This window comes from Mandrillus leucophaeus, unplaced genomic scaffold (assembly GCF_000951045.1).
Source record: "Mandrillus leucophaeus isolate KB7577 unplaced genomic scaffold, Mleu.le_1.0 Scaffold519, whole genome shotgun sequence".
Classification (NCBI taxonomy): Eukaryota; Metazoa; Chordata; class Mammalia; order Primates; family Cercopithecidae; genus Mandrillus; species Mandrillus leucophaeus.
The window spans coordinates 1793315-1813239 of record NW_012105575.1 but is presented as its reverse complement, the minus strand read 5'-3'; the positions used below and the strand labels follow the sequence as shown (position 1 = coordinate 1813239).

Below are 19925 nucleotides of genomic sequence, written 5' to 3'. Positions count from 1 at the left end.
CATTCAAGCAGAAGTTTGAAATGCATATTCACATTTCAAATTTTAATAAGAATGTCTTAGATAAAGTGCCTACTACATGTGTAGTACCATGAAAGAACCATGATGAGTACACAAGTAGAAAAGTCATGGAAACCCCTAGAGTCAAGAGAGGAATATTTAAAGACATATAGTCTAGAAAACAGCAGAATTTAGGATTACAAGAAGACCTTGGCCAAAAAAAAAAAAAAAAAAATTCTCAAATCAGGGTTCTTTTTAAGATGCTGGAATTAATTGCATCTGTGCTGGGGTTGAAAATCAAATGGCCACCCTTATGTAAGGTAATTTATTCCCACAACTTCTACCTGCATCACAGGGCTTTATTGGCTTAACATCAATGATACAAATTAAATACTCATTGTATGAGGTGGAAGGGAGAGAAAGATTATGTTTAACCTCATACTGACTGCAACACTGTCTGTTAAAAATGAGCTGTACACAAAACACAGAAAGCTTTTTAACAATACAATTACACTACTGAATTTTTTAACTTTAATTATTTCCTGCTACCAAATGGCTTCGATTCTGATTAGCTTCCTTTGTAGTAACTGGTGTTTTTCTACATTCAATCTCAAAAGATGAAAAAAGGCATATCTGCTCAGGTTTCCTTGGAATGTTTTTTTCTTAGTTATCTTTTGGAGTTGGGAATCATGTTACTTTCTTTAACATACTGTGTTTATTATTCTAGCATGTTAAAGATGTTTTAACAGTGATGTTAATAGGCATATTTTATTTTAATATTGAATAATATATCCTTAACTATACACAGATCTTTTAAACATTTATAGAAAACACAACACAGCTGAAATGAGAAATTCTAAATTCCAGTAGTTTCTGGATTTGATCATTTGTGCCAATTTCCATTGAAACCAAGGCTTAGAGAGCAAGATTTCCATATGGAAAACTGAAGGCTGAATGAGTTTTGTAACTGAGTTTAAAATTGCAGGAAGAAACTCCATTGTGATTTCACTGTCTACTGCATACTCAGCAGAATAGCTGTTAGTTATAAAAGCATCAGGCTACCAAGGTAAAGTACTTGAAAACACAAAGTGAAACACATTTCACTGACTAACGTAATAGACAGTCAACCTCCTTATCACAATTGCCTGGAGATAGACACACCTTTTCATGTCTTGTATTCATCCTGGCTACTTTCACTCCTTCTGGAGGGCTTTTGAACTTGGATTTGACACCTCTTAAATTTATGCTTTCTGTAAATGTGAAGAGGTTTTCTTTTCTTAGTTTTAGCCTTACTTGGAGCTCAAGTCTAACTTAGATTAAAGAGAAGTAGTCTTGGCCTTAGAAACTCAATGTTTGTTCTTGATCTTTCTTTTTTTCCTTTTGTTTTTTATGAGATTGAGCTAAAAACCCCAAAGTGGGACATAATGGCTTTAGAGACAGGAAGGAAATACTCTTTACTCTTTTTTTTCTAGTGTAAAAAGCCCACAAGGCTCTTTTGTACAAAGCCCACAGTAGAAGCGCTCCCTCAAAAGCCACCTTTTTTTCCTAAATAGTCTTAGAAGAGACAGTGTTCAGAAAAGATGACAACATCAAGTGTTGCTAATGTTAGACTCAAAACAAGCTAAATGGTTTATGGCCAGAACTTCCATTTACTATATATACTGTCAAAACAGGAATTTTTTTCCCAACCAATAAAATGTTTTTTTAAAGGTCATTGCCTCTGAAATTCCATGATCAACAACTTGCCACTTAAAAAGAAAAAAAAAAATAGGGGAAAGTTCTCAAATGAGATATAGTGAGAAATCATCAGTATGACATCACAGAGAAAAACAAAATGGGATTATGAGAATGAAAAAGTTCTGGATTATGGATGGAAAAGAGGTGACAGATCCATTTCCTCCTATCAGCTTAAGATGTGACTTTGACTTTCAAAAACCTGGTAGCCATAGAACACGGCATCCACTTGGGATCACATGATACTAAATAATAAATCTATATCAAAATTAGCAAAGTACAAGTGCAATTCATTCAATCAGCTGATATTTATTGAGTGTTTGTTATGATGCAAGCACTCCGTGCACAAAAAACAATGGCAAAGTCCCTATTCAATGAATCCTACATTCTAATGAGTAATAGAATCTTCTTTTTCTGTTACAAATTGTACAGGCCCTTGAAAGTGGATGATCTTGAAGTAATGAAAGATTTGTTTTCCTCTAAAGACAAAGTTTCCTCCAAGACAGAAATAGCTATCATTTAATTAAAAGATTAGAAGGGTTCTATGTTTGAAGACCTGGAGTTTAAAGCACATTCTTCGCCTCTACTTGACCAAGATAGTTTTTGAACTATCTTGAACATTTAATTCAATTTTGAACATAATTTTGAACATTTAATTCAATTTCCTGTAACACTTACAGAGCTCCCATAGGCAAAACAATATGTCTTATTTAAATATGTTTGAAATACATTATTTAGAGCAATACTTAAAGGCTATATGTAACACAGTCCTATACACAGTATTTTCTTCAGTTGTCAGCATTATATTTTGCATGCTCAAACCACCGAAACAAAGACGTCCCCAATGCCTACCTTGAACAGTCAGAGTAGCAGACGCTTCAGCTTTTCCCACCATATTTTCTGCAACACAAGTGTATGAACCCATGTCACCAGCCATCACCTTCCTAATTTTCAAGGTATGATCATCTCGGATTTCATATCTAATGACATAACAAAAGAAAGCACAGTTAAGTGACTTTCGACTTGAAAGATCTCATCATTATACACACAATGCTTCAAAGCACATGCCACATTCTTTTCTGATAATTTAAAACGAAGAGTAAAATGTGGTATTCCTCTAAGTCAGCTGGCAGAAGAAAAGCTTGTTTTTATAATTATGTGGACTAACATATTAAACTACTTTCTAAAAGAACATTTTGGGGTAAAGTTGGCATTTATTATTTCCTCAAGCTCCTGTGGTCACACTAAAACAAAAAGATAGTGACCATTAATTAAATTCTTATCATTTGCCAGACTTTAAATGTTTTATAGACTTTATCCTTCTAAGTTTTTATAACAATGATATGAAATAACTGTTATGCTCACCTCCATTTTTTGGATGAGGAAAATGAGGTATAGGAGGTAAGGCAACTTGGCCTAGGTCCTCATCTAGTTCGGTGGCAGAGTTGAAATTTGAACCCAGTTTCATTTTCAAGTTCACTTGTCTTGCCTCATCTTCCCTCCCCTTAAATGTTGGGTTTTCCTTGAACTTTCACTTTAGTCCTCTTTTTACTCTACATGATCTCCCTGAGTTAAATCATCTACTATAGTTTATATATTGATCTACTACACAAACATTTCCTATCCCTAATTCACCTAAGTTCCAAATTTGGATTTCTAACTAATAATTAGACATCATATTCCATAGGCATCTAATATTTAATGTATTAAATAAAATTTCCATTCTTCCCCTAACATAAACCAACTCCTTTCCTTAACACATTTACGTATCTTCTTTCACCAGCTGTCCATATCTAACAACTCCTCCAATTTGTCATTTTAGTCTTAGAAATTTCTCTTTACTGTGGAGCCCTGTCTCCATCTCACCTCCCAGTTCAGACAGTTTACATCGCTGACCCGGACAACCACAAAAATAGTGTCCCTGCCGTTAGCCTCTCCCCAGAATAATGTAACACCCATAGTGCTAACAAAATTAATTTTTCCTCTTATTATTTTTTGGACATGGAGTCACACTCTGCCACTCAGGCTGAAGTGTAGTGATACGATCTTGGCTCACTCACTGCAACCTCCGCCTCCCAGGCTCAAGCAATTCTCCTGCCTCAGCCTCCCGAGCAGCTGGTATTACAGGCATGTGCCACCACACCTGGCTAATTTTTGTATTTTAGTAGAGACGATGTTTCACCATGTTGACCAGGCTGGTCTCGAACTCCTGACCTCAAATGATCTGCCCACCTCGGCCTCCCAAAGTGCTCGGATTATAGGTGTGTGCCACTGCATGCGGCCAACAAAATTAATTTTTCTAAAGGGTAAACCTATTTATACTAACACTCTTGGCTCACCAATGTGCATATATTATTAGAAATTCATTACACAAAGCCCTTCTTAGTTTCAACCTGATATCTCATAACTTCTCATCATAAATCCTATGCCCTAGCCATGCTAAACTTTATGCCACTCAAAAGATATGACATTCCTTCTCAGCTTGTGTCTATGTTGTGATAACCCATTTCCTGGAATATTCTTCTCTTCCTCCTTATCAGACGGATACATATTTTTCAAGACGTCACTTATGTGTCATGTTTCTTTGAGAATTCAAATCTCCCCCTCTGAGCTGGTATAGGTTTACCTTTATGTGACAAAAGAGCTTGTGTATTAGTCTGTTCTCACACTGCTATGAAGAAATACCCGAAACTGGGTAATTTATAAAGGAAAGAGGTTTAATTGACTCACAGTTCCACATGGCTGGGGAGACCTCAGGAAACTTACAATCATGGCGGAAGGCACCTCTTCACAGGGCGACAGGAGAGAGAATAAGTGCCAGCAGGGGAAATGCCAGACGCTTATAAAACCATCAGATCTCATGAGAACTCACTCACTATCACAAGAACAGCATGGGGGAAACCACCTCTATGATTCAATCATCTCCAACTGGTTCCACTCTTAACACGTGAATCTCATGATTCAAGGTGAGATTTGAGTGGGGACACAGAGTCAAACCATATCAGCTTGATATTGTTATTCTGTGTCTATCAATACATTTCATTTTCTGAGCTCCTTGAGAGCAGAAACTATGTCTAAACCACTACTGTAATCCCAACACCTAGAGAGAAGGCTCAACACATGTTTGCTGAATGAGTGAACATACTGGAGAAGACAGCCCACTGACAATACCTGAAAGCCTCTATTTTATTGGCTTGTTCCCTAAGGCTCCCTGATTCGTGCATCTCTGCTCCTGGCCAATTTAAGGACTTGACAGATATCAAGAAACTCTGACCTCTCCTACCATTCCCTGGTGATATTTTAGCTAAGGAAAAGGAAGCCTGATTTTTAATTGGCTCATGGACACATCCTTAATGCTGTATCTTTCCTTCCTTTTCTGCCTACTACCATTCCAAAAAATTAGTATTAACTGTCATCTGGCTGAACAGAAGAGAAACCTGTGATATTAAAGAATATCATATTTTACAAGGGTTCCCTGTGCAGCCCAGGGTCATGAATGCACAGTTCTTCTCTGAAAGCCTCAGAGAATGCAGGATGGCAACCTCCTGTTTCTAATTATCTCCAGTATTGTATCTGGCCCCTGATAGAGGATTCTAGAATGGACTATTCTAACGGCCTGGATGTGGAGACGATGTGATGAAAAACGTAGAAATGCTGAGTTGATAAATCACATCATGAAACTCTGATGTATACCTGGATTTGGGCAGCTCTCCATCATCTTTCCTCCATCGTACCGTAGGCACAGGGTCACCTCGGGCCTCACATTTAAATTCTGCACTGTCATCCACAGTTACTGCCAAGTTACTGGGTCTCTTCACAAATGATGGTCTCTCTAAAATTAAAAAGAGCCGCCTTAAGGTAAAATTTTAAAATGAACCAGCTGAAAAACACTTTAGGAGTTCAGTAAGAGCATATTTTTAATTTAAATATTAGTGAGGAAATTATTCCACAGAGTCCGCTCATTCTAGAAGCTTCTCCCTAGGTTTAGTGCTTCCTCCTAGTCCTCCTCCCACATCTTTGGCTATTTTATCTCAGGCTGCTTTTCTGATTTCTTCTCTCCTCTTTCTACCCACCCCACAAAAATACTTGGCTTAACAATATTTCTTTCTCCCTTCTATACAGATACAAAATGATAAGAGATCTATTTTTCAGTAAGAAGATTAAATAAAATTGCACTTACCTAAAACAGTTAGTTCTGCTACTTCACTCTCACGTTCCCCAACCATATTGGTACCAACACAAACATATTTGCCAGCGTCACTTTTACGGGTGTAAGTGATCATGAGTTTTCCTCCTCGTATCTTAAAAAAAAGTTTCACATGAATACTATTAAAATTGCTTCAGGTATGTTTACCTGACAGAGGTCTTCACAAATGAAGACTACTTTCTAAGCATATACATCAAAGCATAATTACATCAAACAGCTAATGTGTAGTATTTGCTATTTTTAGGTAGTAACCTTAAAGAGAACTGACTCCAAAGGTACAATATAAAAAAAGCAAAAATGTTTCTCTTTACTTACATTTCATGTCAAGTTATATTCTGTATAGCCAGAAACTTGTTGCCCACTCGGCCAAGTTATTTCATATTATTTAGTTAAGTGAAAAACCACAAAAAATTGCGTGAATAATTTGGTTAGCAAGAGGAAAAATAAAATTCTTAATACCATATGACTATAACTAATATAGAAATATATATTAGCTATAAGTGATTTCAAGAAAATGTATTCCAGCATTATATGAATTAACTAAAATGTCTCTAATAACTTAATTTCCCAGAGTTGCTTTAAAGGAATGTATCTTCATTGCAAAAACATAGTAGAACCTGTCATTTCCTTAAAAACGTGATGTTGCTGCCACCTAAGCTGGTTTTGGGGACTCGGGAAGCAGAGAATGAATAGGTCCCGATAAATTATCAGGAACGACACATTTGGGTACACTCTTGAACATATAATTGAATGCAAATTAATTTTAAATGTTATCAGGCATACAGTACAAGAAGTCGACTGAAACTAAACATGAATTAAGATTGGACTATCCTTAATTTAACACGCTTTTGGATGAGAGTTGAGTTCAATTACCCACGAATATCTACAATGTCCTGATCTTAGAAAGGTTTCATTAGGGACAATTTCCAGAAGGTTTATTCATAGAGGTTTTTACCTCATAGTTACCAACTAGATAAAGGAAGAAGGAAGAAGGAAGGAAGGGAGGCAGGGAGAGAGGGAGGAAGGGACCGAAGGAGCGGGGGAGGAAGGGAGGGAAACATCTAAGCACATTTTTTTCATAATACATTAAGGAGTTCATTGAAACTACTGCTTTGTAAAGGTGAGGTCCCCTCACAGTTTTGAATGCCTAAATGGATTTATTTTAATCAAGGCATCCAAACTAAGTATTCTGGCCAAGTCTCTAAATACTAGAGGAAACAAAACATTAACAATGTTTTTAATTTTTGTGGGTTTAGAACTTGATTTTTTTTCAGTAGCATCATAAACAAATGATCAGCCTGCTCCAGATTACCATCCAGGGATTTTTCTCTGCATCATTCATCATTCTGTCTCTCATACCCAGAACAATGCCTGCACACAGTAGTCACTCAAAATACTGTTGTTGAATGTAAACTACTATTGTTAGTCTGTTATCCAAGTTAAAATATTTCTATAAGGTTTATAACAGTTATAAGATATATTAAATTGTTTTTTTATACATACTTACATTTTCAAAGAGAAATATAAAGAAAATGTCACACAAAAAATGCACGTTAGTGTTAGTACTTTTGAACATTCGTCTTTCAATTATGTGTGTATACATACACACTCACATACACGCATGCATATACAGAGATACACATTTACAGTGAATGTGTTTATATATACACATACACATATAAACATATATACATACACATAATTTTCCTAAAGTAGAATCATGTTATATATGCTGTTTTGTAATCTGCATTTTCAACAGTATGAGGCATTTTTATATTTTAAATGTTCAAGAAATTTTACACAGATCCTCAGCATCAATTTCCATGGCTACACACAATTCTAATGTTTGGGTTTACTACATTTTACCTAGCTATTCCCCTACAGCATCAATTTCCATGGCTACACACAATCCTAATGTTTGGGTTTACTACATTTTACCTAGCTATTCCCCTACTGATAGATATTTAAGATATCAGTGCCAGGTGATATAGATATCTCATTCTTCCCGCTTAAGAACAGCACTGAAATCAGCATTTTTTTTGGACACACTTTTCTCATATGTGCAGTTATTTCCTTGGGAGGTAGCAAAGTGGGATTCTTAAATGTATACCCAACTTAAGGCTATTGGTTTATATTGCTAATGATCTTATGTTTCATAAAGTCATTTTAATATATCATTTAAATTTCTGTCTTTATCATAACCCTGCTGTGAGACTGTGTGGGGAAGTGTTAAAATAACCTCACTTTTCACTAAAGGGAACAGAGGCTCAGAAAAGTACAACCTCTCCTCCCACATACCTCTGGTATGCGCACTGTAACAACATGTTTTAATTATGCTTCCAAGTGTCAGTCCCCTGACCTTAGTGTGAGCACTGAAGCAGAGGAGCACATGTAATTCCTCATGGGAGCCCCTGTTACAATGCGTTGTAAATAGTAAAAATTGTGTGGGAGGAAATGACTTGTGCAATGTCACACAACAAGTTGGAACAAGGTGAAGACTTTAGGTAAGATATGTGTCTTTGGCTATACGCGTTATACAAATGAAAATAAATGCACAGCTCACATCCTTATTATCTTAATGTTTGATAAACTTGAGTTTAAAAAACTTGAGTTCTTGAGGTCCAGAACAATTTGAGTATCATCTTATCAAAATCTTCCTAAGAACTTTTGTAACCTTTCATGCACTGATTTTGGAACACTCACGTAAGCATTTCCAAAAACCTTAAGGAAACAAAATTATTACAGGAAAAGAGGAAGACGAAAAATCCAATATCTGAAGTGGAAGTCAAGTGAGCTGAGGTGTAGCTAGATGTTTCTTTATTAGTTCTATAACTTTGAATAGCATACCGAGCCTCTTGTTATGCCTCAGAATCTAACCTTGAAGTCTCTGGATATTTAGGAGACAAGTTTATTGCTGAAAGAATTATACAACGATACATAAAAGATATACCAAAATAAGAGGAAACAAACACATAATTTAACATTCTCTTTGTTTTAAAAGTAAGTGTTAATGATTTTTACCTACTATAAAATGTAAGGCTTTAAGGACAATTTTAAGACATTCAAATACATAGAAAAATTGCAAGTCAAAGGATAATAATATATAAATAATTTGCAACAGCGTAGATTTATTTCTACAGCTTCAGTATAATATAGTACTAATTCACTTTTACACATCTTAAATACTTGGGAATGTAGAGTTTTAAATCAACTTGCTTATGCACACATGGGGCACCAATTAACATTATATATGACAGTCCAATGCTATTATATGTTGAAAGAATCCATACAAATGGAGAAGGAGGGGGATTTAGTCAACAAGAGTAATGAGGGGACTGCCAGGAGATCCACAGACATGAAGAAATTCCGATTTCGAGATGAATGGGAGGAAAAAATAGCTGAGGTAAACCAAAATTCAAAGAGGGCTATAAAGGCCTAAGGACTTCGTAGTATACACCCTGTTACTATAGCTCCAATTATATATTACACTTGGCTTAATCATGGAAAAAATTGTATCACTAAATCTATCAGATCTATTCTGAGCCCATATCATGTGTTTGGTATTGAATATAGATAGAAAAACTGTTTCTTTTCAATCAAAATTTATTTTATAGCCATCTTTTACAACTAAATCACATTGGCTGTGTAAATTGAAAGTAACCCACCAGGCATTTTACAAATACTTTCTCTATTCTTTGTAAGTAAACAAAGCTGGAGTTTGTTTACTCTGTCAAATTTTTCTACAAGAAATGTTACTGGATAAATTAAGCATCATGAAAACCTGTTTTCATTAGTAACATAATATGACTAAAAGCATATGGTTACACAGTGTTCATATATGTAAAACTTTCATATCAATGCAAAAATATAAAACAAATTCAAGGCCTGAAAAATATTAAATTTTCAAAACACTTTTAATGAGAAAAATGCACTTTTTGTAACAATAGCATAGATATTAATCATCAATGACTAAGTAAGGTCAACTAAATAGCACCTTTGTTTGTCTACTCAAGGTATTCTTTACCAAAATTACCTAGGTAAAGCCCAAAGACAACAAAATATATACGAAAACGTAACATTTTTAAAAAAGATTTCTAAATCCTAGATAAATTTTCAGATACATATACGTAGGAAAGCAAAGTGAGCATGGGCTCTGGAGTCAGGTTACTTTTTATTATATATGTGTAACTTTAGCCAAGATATTAGCTCCTCTGTATCTCTGCTTTTCAACTCTAAAATGGAAATCCTATTAATATAGAACTCTAAGGATATTATGAAGATTATGAAATAAACCATATGAAGCCCTTAGAAAATGCCTGCACATTATTATTATAATTATTTATTACACATATGCAGTTAATGATTCAATATTGTTTTTGATCTGTCTAATAAAAAACAATATTCCTTCCTTAGGCTAAATCCAGTCGCTTTTTATTAAAATTACAATTATAGGTCACATAATAAGGTTTAGTTAAGGATGAACCTCATATATGATGACGATCCCATAAGATCATAATGGAGCTGAAAAATTCCTAGTGATGTTGCGGCCGTTGTAAGATCGTTTCCCAATGCATCGCCTTTTCTATGTTTAGATAGATTTAGAGACATGAAAACTTGCTGTTGTGTTAGAATTGCCTACAGTATTCAATGCAGTAGCATACCGTACAGGTTTGTGGCCTAGGAGGAATCGGCTATATCGTATAGCCTAGATGTGTAACAGGCCATACCACGTAGGTTTGTAAGTAAACTCTATCATGGCCACACAACAATCAAATCACCTAACAATGCATTTGTCAGAGCGTATCCCTGTCATTAATCAATGCATGACTGTAATTACTAAAGCAACTTCCACTGGTTTCATCAGGAAAATATATATTTGCATTGACACAGCCTAAGACTTAGAAACAAGTAAATGTTATGCTTTATAGATCATTATTATCTCATCCAAAGCAGTGGTTCTCAATGGAGGCAATCACCTCCCCTCCCCCAGGAGCTACCTGGCAATGCCTGCAGGCACATTCTGTCGTCAGCACTTGGTGTGGGATTGGAGGACTGAAGAGTGTGGGGGTGGGGGGCGGTGCTCCTGGTATCTAATCAGTAGAGGCCAGAAATACACATCAAAGAATTATCTGACTCCAACTGTCAATAATGCAGGGATTGAGAAACTGTGTTCTAAAGACCCAGTTCTGGACTAAATAATTGCTGGATTCAAATGACAAAAGGAAGGGATACAATTAGATAATACAAATAATACTTCTTGTATTTAAGGAACAACTGCTCAGATTTCCCAGATTTGTATAAATACTCTCTCCCATAAATTTCCCACCTCATCAACAAACCAATTTCATTATAAAATACAACATTCTGTTAGAGACTCACTGACAATAATGGTTAAGGACCCCAAAGCAGATGTTACAAAAAATGAAAAAATAAGCAAAAGCCTCACCAATCCTGGGAGGCGCTTCCTGCCTCAGGGACGACAGAGACAAACTGGTGAACGTGGAAGAACAAACCGCAGAGTAGGGCAAAGGAACTTAAAAAACAGAAGAAAAATGGCAGCTTCCAATTTCCATCAATTCAAATTAATTTTGGCATTATGTCAATGACTACATTGAAATGGACCTTAAAAGGCCGTAATTCTACTCTCAATGGTCACAAATATGGAATCCATGGTGGGCTGTTCATTTCAATAAACAAAAGAACAGAAAAATGACATAGTACTATGACCCTGATTGAATATAACACACTTTCAAGCAGGGCCTCCTAGTAACAATCAACACTTTGGCCGGGTGCGGTGGCCCATGCCTGTAATCCCAGGACTTTGGGAGACCGAGGCGGGTGGATCACCTGAGCTCAACAGTTTGAGACCAGCCTGGCCAACATGGTGAAACCCCATCTCTTCTAAAATAAATAAATAAATAAATAAATAATTAGCTTGGCACGGTGGCGCGTGCCTGTAGTCCCAGCTACTCTGGAGGTTGAGGCAGGAGAATCGCTTGAACCTGGGAAGCAGAGGTTGCAGAGAGCCGAGGTCGTGCCACTACACTCCAGCCTGGGCGACAGAGTGAGACTCCGTCACACACAGACACAAAAGCAAAAAGAAATCAACATTTTATGTTGAGTCATATAAAAATACTGATTGTGAATTTAGGGTGAGTTTATACATTTTAAACTGTGGTGCCCCTATGTAAGCCAAAAATGAACGTTTTCTCTGTCTACATAGGGAAGAAAAATATGTCTAACACAAACAAAACACTACAAATGTGAAAATAGCACTATTGAAAATAAGCTGGAATATTTCTTGGCAAGTCTCTTCCTGCGGCTGGATTTGACAGCTGAATTGTAAACCTATCAAAAACTAGTTTGTGTAATGAGCAGACACAATGTTAAACACTGAACTGCTGGAGCACTGCTTCAATTAACATAATCCGGGTAGTGGAGAAGCAGAACATGTTAAAGTTTCAGACGATGTGCTGGCATTTAGCCTGTGTCAAAAATTCAAGGCAGAGGTCTTCCTTCCTCATTACCATATACCTTACCAGCCCACAATAGTAACCACATTAGAAGACCACATTTCCATAAGCTCTAGACAGTGCTTGAAGAGGCCCTTAGCTATATACATACTTGATGAAAGCAAAGCAAAACAAAAAAATGTCCCACTGGTCTTGCTCCTTTTTGGGAAAGAGACAGAGGAGAGAGGAGAAGAAGATAAAGAATTTTAAAGTTTAAATATATTTAAACTTTCTACTTTTCTCTGTAATAGTCTGAGGTTTAAAAAAATGTTTTAGAGACATAAAAATGTAAAAATTCTTGATGTGTTTAATATATATGATTTTTATACACCAGGAATTTTCCCTGTAGAAAACTAGAAATGACTACTTTTCTTAGGGGTAAAGGCTTCTCTGAGCAGTAGGAAATCCTGCCTGAATTGTTTACTGAATAATTATAGAGAATAATCAGGTTTAAGATGTAGCTTTTCTACCAAAAGTGAAGAAAACCATTTTATGTCTCTGGTTAGCATGGAAAAACTAGCATCAGTATTCTTATTTCCAGAATACAAGAAAAAAAATTTACCTTTGCACACAAAGAAATATACTGCCTTTAAAAAAGTAAATTCAGTAAACTTTTTTCGTTCAGTTCCCTTTTAAAACATAAATTCAGTAAGTTTTTTGATTGGGTTACTCTAGAGTATACAGCTTACCCTGAAATCAGTGCTCACAATCAGAAATAAAGATGAACTTAAAATGAACTCCTTGCGATGTCTTCATTTTCTACCCTAAAGCAAGTCAGATGATTTGCAGTATCTGTTACACAGGAATTTTTTTTTTTTTTTCAGACCTCACCCCCACAATGTTATCCATACACCTCTAGGTTAACACACTAAACAGACTGGAGCTAATTAACTAGTTTGGCTACACAAATTCTTTTCTGCTTTTAATTACATTAACCTAATGTGACTTGAATTCAACAGACCAAAAACAAAACCGCTAATTATATTAAGGGCTTCAAAGATGATTTCAAATTGCTAACCACCAAACTGTCATAGAATTTATCTCATTTCCTTTAATATATTTTACATGCAAAATCTGTGCTTTACTAAAAATACTATTTAAAAATACATCAAAACAATGAATAATAGAATATTGATTTATAATGCTAAAAGAGAAATATGTTTCAACTAACACAGATAAGACACACATAGGTATCATCATACCAATAAGCAATTATGCAGTACTAAATTTTTATAATCTTTGAAAAGATTAAAGGCTTGAAAATATTCATTTACAGTAGTAAGGGCTTGACAAGTGGGATTTACCTGAAGAATGAAGTTATCTAAAGCACCTGAGTTTAGAAATTATTTTTTCAGAAAAAAAACTTGATTCGTTACCACCAACTCGTTTTCACACTATTTTGCAAAGTAAGTGAGGTGAGAGGTTTTGAATTACAGTCTACTGTATCATCCTTAAACAATTCACCACTAACTCTCCTTGTGCAGAATATCTCTTCACAGAAATGCTGTCAATTCTGCCTGGATCTTTGACCTACAGAATAGAGAGCAAGCTGTTGTGAACTACAGAAGTGCCTGGCATGGCTTCTTAACAACAATGAGATGCAGGTAACCCAGATGGCCAGTCATAGCCCCCAGACATTCCGCTTGGTGAAATCAGCTGCAGGACAGTTTTAGATGGTCCCTAAGGACGCCTTTCAACAGAAACATATGAAGAAGAGTCACAACAATAACGACTTTTATTTCTCTAAATTTTGGCATCAAATTAACAATAATAACAACAACAACAACAGTAACAATCCAGAAAAAAATAACTTGTCTGAGGAGGGTGCAGAGAATAAGAGGAGGCAAAGTAATATCCATTACTTTCCAATCTGGCTGCAAGAATAATATCAGCCTTTAATGTTAGTTCAGATTAAAGCATTCATATTGTCTAATGCATGCCATCCTATTTCTCAAAAATAATCATGCTTTATTGCATCTAATTAAGCAAAAGCATTGCTAGTACCATAATTATTTTGTATAAATGATAGACAAAGAATTGGATAATCAATCTCAAAAGTATCCTAGTAACCTAAAAATATATAATCAAGTAAAAATAACTCATAAAATTCAGATATTATACAATATAAAAGAAAATACAGTATTTCTTATTTTATAATATTTCTTTGTCATATTCCCAGGTAGGTACTGCAAGAAGATTAATTTTAAAAACTACATCTCTTATTAAATAATTTCATGTTTTTATTAACTATGCTTTAATATCAAATCCAGATAAATTATATTTCTGAACATACACATTAATAATTTTGCTGTTTGTCTTTAAGACCTAAATTTTAATGTAGTTAGGTATTAGATAAAAATGTAAATTGTTGATAAATCAATTCAAAATCACCACCATAAAAAAATCATTGATAGAGAGCAACTTATACTTACTGATCTAGTGACCAATACTTCTCTTAAGTGTAAGAACAAATTTCAAGAAATTTGTTTTTGTATATTCTATAAAAATGTGTATTTTATATATTTATTTGTACTAATCTCATAAAATAATTTTAAAATTCTATGCATTTATGACAAAATGATTTTATATTAAATATCAAAGCAAATGTTTTATTTTAGATTAAATAAACAATAAACCTCAGCCAAGTCATGGTTCTTCTTGGTTAGCAAAGTTTATTAAAGATTTTTTGATCTTTGTATTTTTTATAAAAGCTATTGATTTTTTATTCATTTTCCCAAAATTTGTTACCTCGCTCTATTCCTATTTTATTCTGGTTCACAGGGACCTAAAAGAGAGAGAAAGGGGAAGGAGGAGGGGAAGGAAAAGGAGGAAGGAGAAATGCATTATTTTAATGACTTCCCACTCAAGTCTCTGGAGTAGATATGATCTGGTTTCATGCTGTGTGTCCACAGGCTGTCAGGTAAACTCGTCTTTAACTCAAGACCAGTCTAATACGAACTCAAAACACAAAATGACAGCACTGTACCCCCAGATGGATGAAACTAAGGAAAACAGATTGTATACTAATATTTATAAGATTTTGCTTTTTCTTCTAGGCTATAAAATAATTATACCCAGATTAGTCAGCTTTCAATTAAACTGCAAAAAGTACCTAGATTTTACAAATTATTCACTAGTCCATTCTCGAGTGAAGGCTATTTCATCATTTACAGCCTGCTTCAAGTGTAAATAATGTTCCTGGGATTTACACAAAAAATGTTTTATATAACAAAAGGACACCGGGGCAAGTACACACACATTGTAAAGAAAATATGAGAATGATAAATTGAAAGCCATGACCATTCTAAAAATTCCAGGTGACATAAAAAAGGACAGCATTGCATGGAGAAAAGCCACAACTTGTTTTAGGTCTTTCAACTACTCTCTTAGGAGTGGAATGGAGAGGAAAAATAGGCAATTCGGATCTCTCCATTGGCGTCCCACATTTGTCCGGGCTCGGGCTACATACACACAAGAGAACACGATCCAGTTTCATTTGTTTCCTGGTACACTTCACAATACCATTTGAAAACCACCATGAATTCAGCCAGGAGTTTAAACACTCTTGATCATCAGAGAGAAGCAACAAGAGACTCATGCAGAAAAAGCAATTATCCCAGTGGGAACACGTGGCTCTTTGCACAGCTTGGTGAGCTGCCAGCTGAGAACACAGGCCTGGGAGAGTCCCCGCCTAGGACTCTGGCAGCTGCACTTCCCTGCTATTTCCATTTCTCCTCCGAAACTTCTCATTTCTTCCTCATAGCAATTTATAAATTGGTAGTTGGCTGTTTGCTGCTGCAGAAGCACACCTATGATAATCTGATTATAGACTACACCAGGAAGAGCTGTACTGCTAATTGCAGGTAAGTGGGAGCCACCCTGCAGAGACACATGGTTAAAGGAAAGGATGATTTTCTTTGTGAAAGTATAAATTAGTATCTTGCTCTCTATCAAAAGTATATCACCAGAGAACCTTTTTATGATTCCTAACTTTAATAAATAACAGAAAGAAGTAACACAGCCCTCTTTAAACATACCAATTTTGCTTGCTTAAGTGTAGCTCAAAGACAATATGAAGCCTTGGGTATGGCATTTTTCTGCTGGACACCCATTTTCCTGGGCTAGACAGAGGTACGTAGCCTAAAGCCATCAGCCAGGAAAGCCCCTTCTAATTTATAGTATTAACCAGGAACAGACAACTGCTGAGTGCTGATGCAATGGAGAGCAGATAAAACAGTGAAGGCTTTTTAGCAGATTCCCCAGGTGTCTGGTTCCCAAGTCATTAAGACTAGAACCCCAAAGTGAATCCTATAAAGGAGGCAATATAAAGAGTGGTTTTAGCCTTTGTTAGCTATCTTCTAAAAGTAAGAAAGCTAATTGATTTTTACCTCTATGAAAATTCTAGGTAGATTACATGCTAGCATTCAGCATTAATATGAAAAATTGATTTAGCTTATAGCTATTAAAGTTAATGTATTATTTCCTTCACAGGTCTCATGAAACAGTGTCCTGCTGTTTTAAAGGTAAAAAACAAAGTCTTATGGGCAATTTTCACTTTCCTACAAAACCAGGTTTCATTTTTATCACCTCATCCAACCATCTGGCTCTAATTCTGAATTTACATACAGTCACTGCTAAGACAGCCTGAAATAAAAATCTACAAGGGAATTATGACTATACTCTAGAAATAAAGATGACAAATGTTCATAGTATTTGAGGGGAGAAAAGCTCATTTTCAAACTCTTGGCTCTTCTGAATTACAAGTACACCAGCTGAAAATACTTTGCCAACAGTAAATCCCTTTTCCTCTCTGTGGGTTCTTACACTTAGCTCTATAGTTTGGTCCAGTGTGAGAAATTTCCCTCACTACCAAATGCTTGTTAAGATAAAGCCTTTTCCAGAGATCACGTATAACTTTTTACCCTTGAAATTTACATTGACTTACATTCTGTAGAAGACACAACCATGGCAAAGCCAAATCAAGGTTGGGTATGAAAGGGATTCCTTGATACAGATTGACCAATTTTACTTTATATAAATACATTTTTTATGAGAAAATATAAAACACATTTAATATTACTAATTAAGATTCTATAGAAGAAATATTCCTAAAATAGCTCCAAATTGAAGTAAACATTCATGCACATTCTGTGGTATTTGAATCCCAAAGAGTCAAAGGAGAAAAATAAGAGCTTGCAAGTGACAAGCTTAATTGATTAATCAGAAGTTAGGGCTCATCAGACCAGGGTAAGAGATTCAATATCCATATGGCCAGTTGCTTCACCCTCCTGTGTTGAACACGAGATTATGCAAGAATGTAGCTCACTCATTTGGCAAATTTGTGCCTCATTTCATATGGAAAACATGTTCAAAACATACATAAATCCCATATCTTCCAACAATACACATGTTAACATAAATTAAAATATTTCTACACACCTCCTAAGAGGAAGCAAGTAGGCTAACTCCTCAATATGAGGAAGAAAATATGATCCTAGGAAAACAGGTCTGACCTAGTGCTTAAAAAGGAGCTTTCCAGTGGGGTAAACTTCAAAATTATAAATAGGTACTTTTTGCTATTTCCTGAGAACTAATAATTAACTCATGGACAAATAAGAAATAAAAATAAATTCATCCTGACCATTTCTATTTCTATAGTTGTTGGTGAAAACAAAATAACAGAGAAAATGATCTGTGTAAAGGGTATTGTAAAAATTGTTTGGAGGGATATTTATTCGGAACGTTCTTTTTTAGTCATAAATGATTCCATTCCATAGCCAAGACAAAAGCATGCTGAACAGAAAATGTAATGCAAATGGTATTAATTGTACTAAGGGATATCAGTGTTTTACATGGCTTCTAACCCACATCTAGGTTATACTGTTGGAACTTTGAGCTGAGAAATCAGAACCTTGTGCATCCTAGGTTGCTTCCATAGAAACCTGTCTAAGAGTTCCAGCATTTAGGGATTGGAAAGGTCCACTAGAAGTTACATTAGTCAGTGTGAAGATTGAAGAACAAAGTAAAATCAATGAGAAAAGCTTGATCTGACATTCCCTGCCTCTCTTCTGCATAGAATATATGTTTTGTGATGGCAAAAACTTTCTCCTAGTTTTAACATTTAAAAACACAGCACTTACATAGAAAGTATACTATCAGAATTTTTCACAATCTAAGAGATCGGACATACAGAATTCTTATGATTTCAGTCATCTCTTCTGAAAAAAATGCCAAATATCTTCAAATTTATGTTAAAAGCACACTATTTTATACTGCACTGTAGAAGACAAATTCAAATTCTGACCACTCCCTACTAAAATAACAAATATATTTAAATTCTCTGGAGTTTCTATAGAAATTTTAAAGAACTTAAGAACTGCAAAAGCCTAACATCTGAAAAAAATTATGTTCTATGTGTAAAATGCCTTTGACAGTTCTTTCTGCAAGTATACAAAAAATGCATCAGTGAATCCGTGGTAAATTTAATAAATGTGCCAGTGTATTTAAGCAACAATCTGTATTATTGCTATTGTTTTAATTAATGAGAACTGTGATATACCAACACCAGCTATGTACATAGCATTGTTACATGCATCATTTTTAATGTTGAAAACATTCTCAGAAGGTGTATTTTCCTACATTTTGGATGAGAAAATTAAGGCTCTGAGAATATCAAAAGTTGCTCCAGATCATTTGGTAAGTGCACTGAAGGTCATTCTACATAGAGCCAACATAAAGCTTCTGTAGAGGGCTTTCTTTGAGACAGAGAACAACGGCTTACATTTTTTTTTTTGCTTCCCACGCCACAAACTACAAATTCACAGTATTTTTTAAATGTATAGATCCTCAAACTGAATGGCTGGAAGAATGAATAGTTGCTCTCCATGGACCTTCCTGAGCACATTACATTGAAGTTCCCCCTTCCAGCACACCCCATATTTAAGCCTGACCAATGTGGATATCCAACCTAATGGCCATTAGTCCATGTAACTGTCAGTAGAAAAACAATGTGCATGTTTACATTTCATATTTGCATGTGTTGTCTGTAGGACTAATGTTGTAAGGTAAATATCCCACACGCATTTCTATGCAGAAGAATGGCCCTCCTGTTCCCATGCAAACATGCGCTTATTATTATGAATGTTTAAAGGTTAAACAGAATATTTACAAGCTTCCCTAATAAAGATGGGGAAGTGTGGCAAGATCTTTTATACGCATGATGCATGGAACAATACAGTGATGTGATATATCGAGGTGAGAGAAGAGTGACACCATGCATGTGAAAAGACTAAGGAATAAGAAATCATGGATTCCTTAGTAAATTGTACTCTATCTCCTCAAAGAGACAAATTTACATTATTTTCAGCCAGTATTATACAGGTTCAGCTCAACTGCTTTTGAAATGTTCCCATACAGTATGATGCTCTTAAAGGTGACTTAAGCAAAAGCCTGTTTCTAATGCAATAGGCCTTTAA

At 35.3% G+C, this 19925-nt stretch overlaps 1 protein-coding gene across 3 annotated transcripts in view; it reads right to left on the bottom strand.

Moving 5' to 3' along the window:
• ROBO1 (roundabout, axon guidance receptor, homolog 1 (Drosophila)) overlaps window positions 1-19925 on the bottom strand; it is a 1186609-nt gene that overhangs the window by 110864 nt on the left and 1055820 nt on the right. For all 3 annotated transcript variants that reach the window (XM_011996534.1, XM_011996535.1, XM_011996536.1), the window contains 3 exons: window positions 5912-6032; window positions 5425-5563; window positions 2584-2711 (listed from right to left, as the gene is read on the bottom strand). In XM_011996534.1, coding sequence (XP_011851924.1) covers window positions 2584-2711; window positions 5425-5563; window positions 5912-6032 — 388 coding nt within the window. The remainder of the gene's footprint in view (window positions 1-2583; window positions 2712-5424; window positions 5564-5911; window positions 6033-19925) is intronic.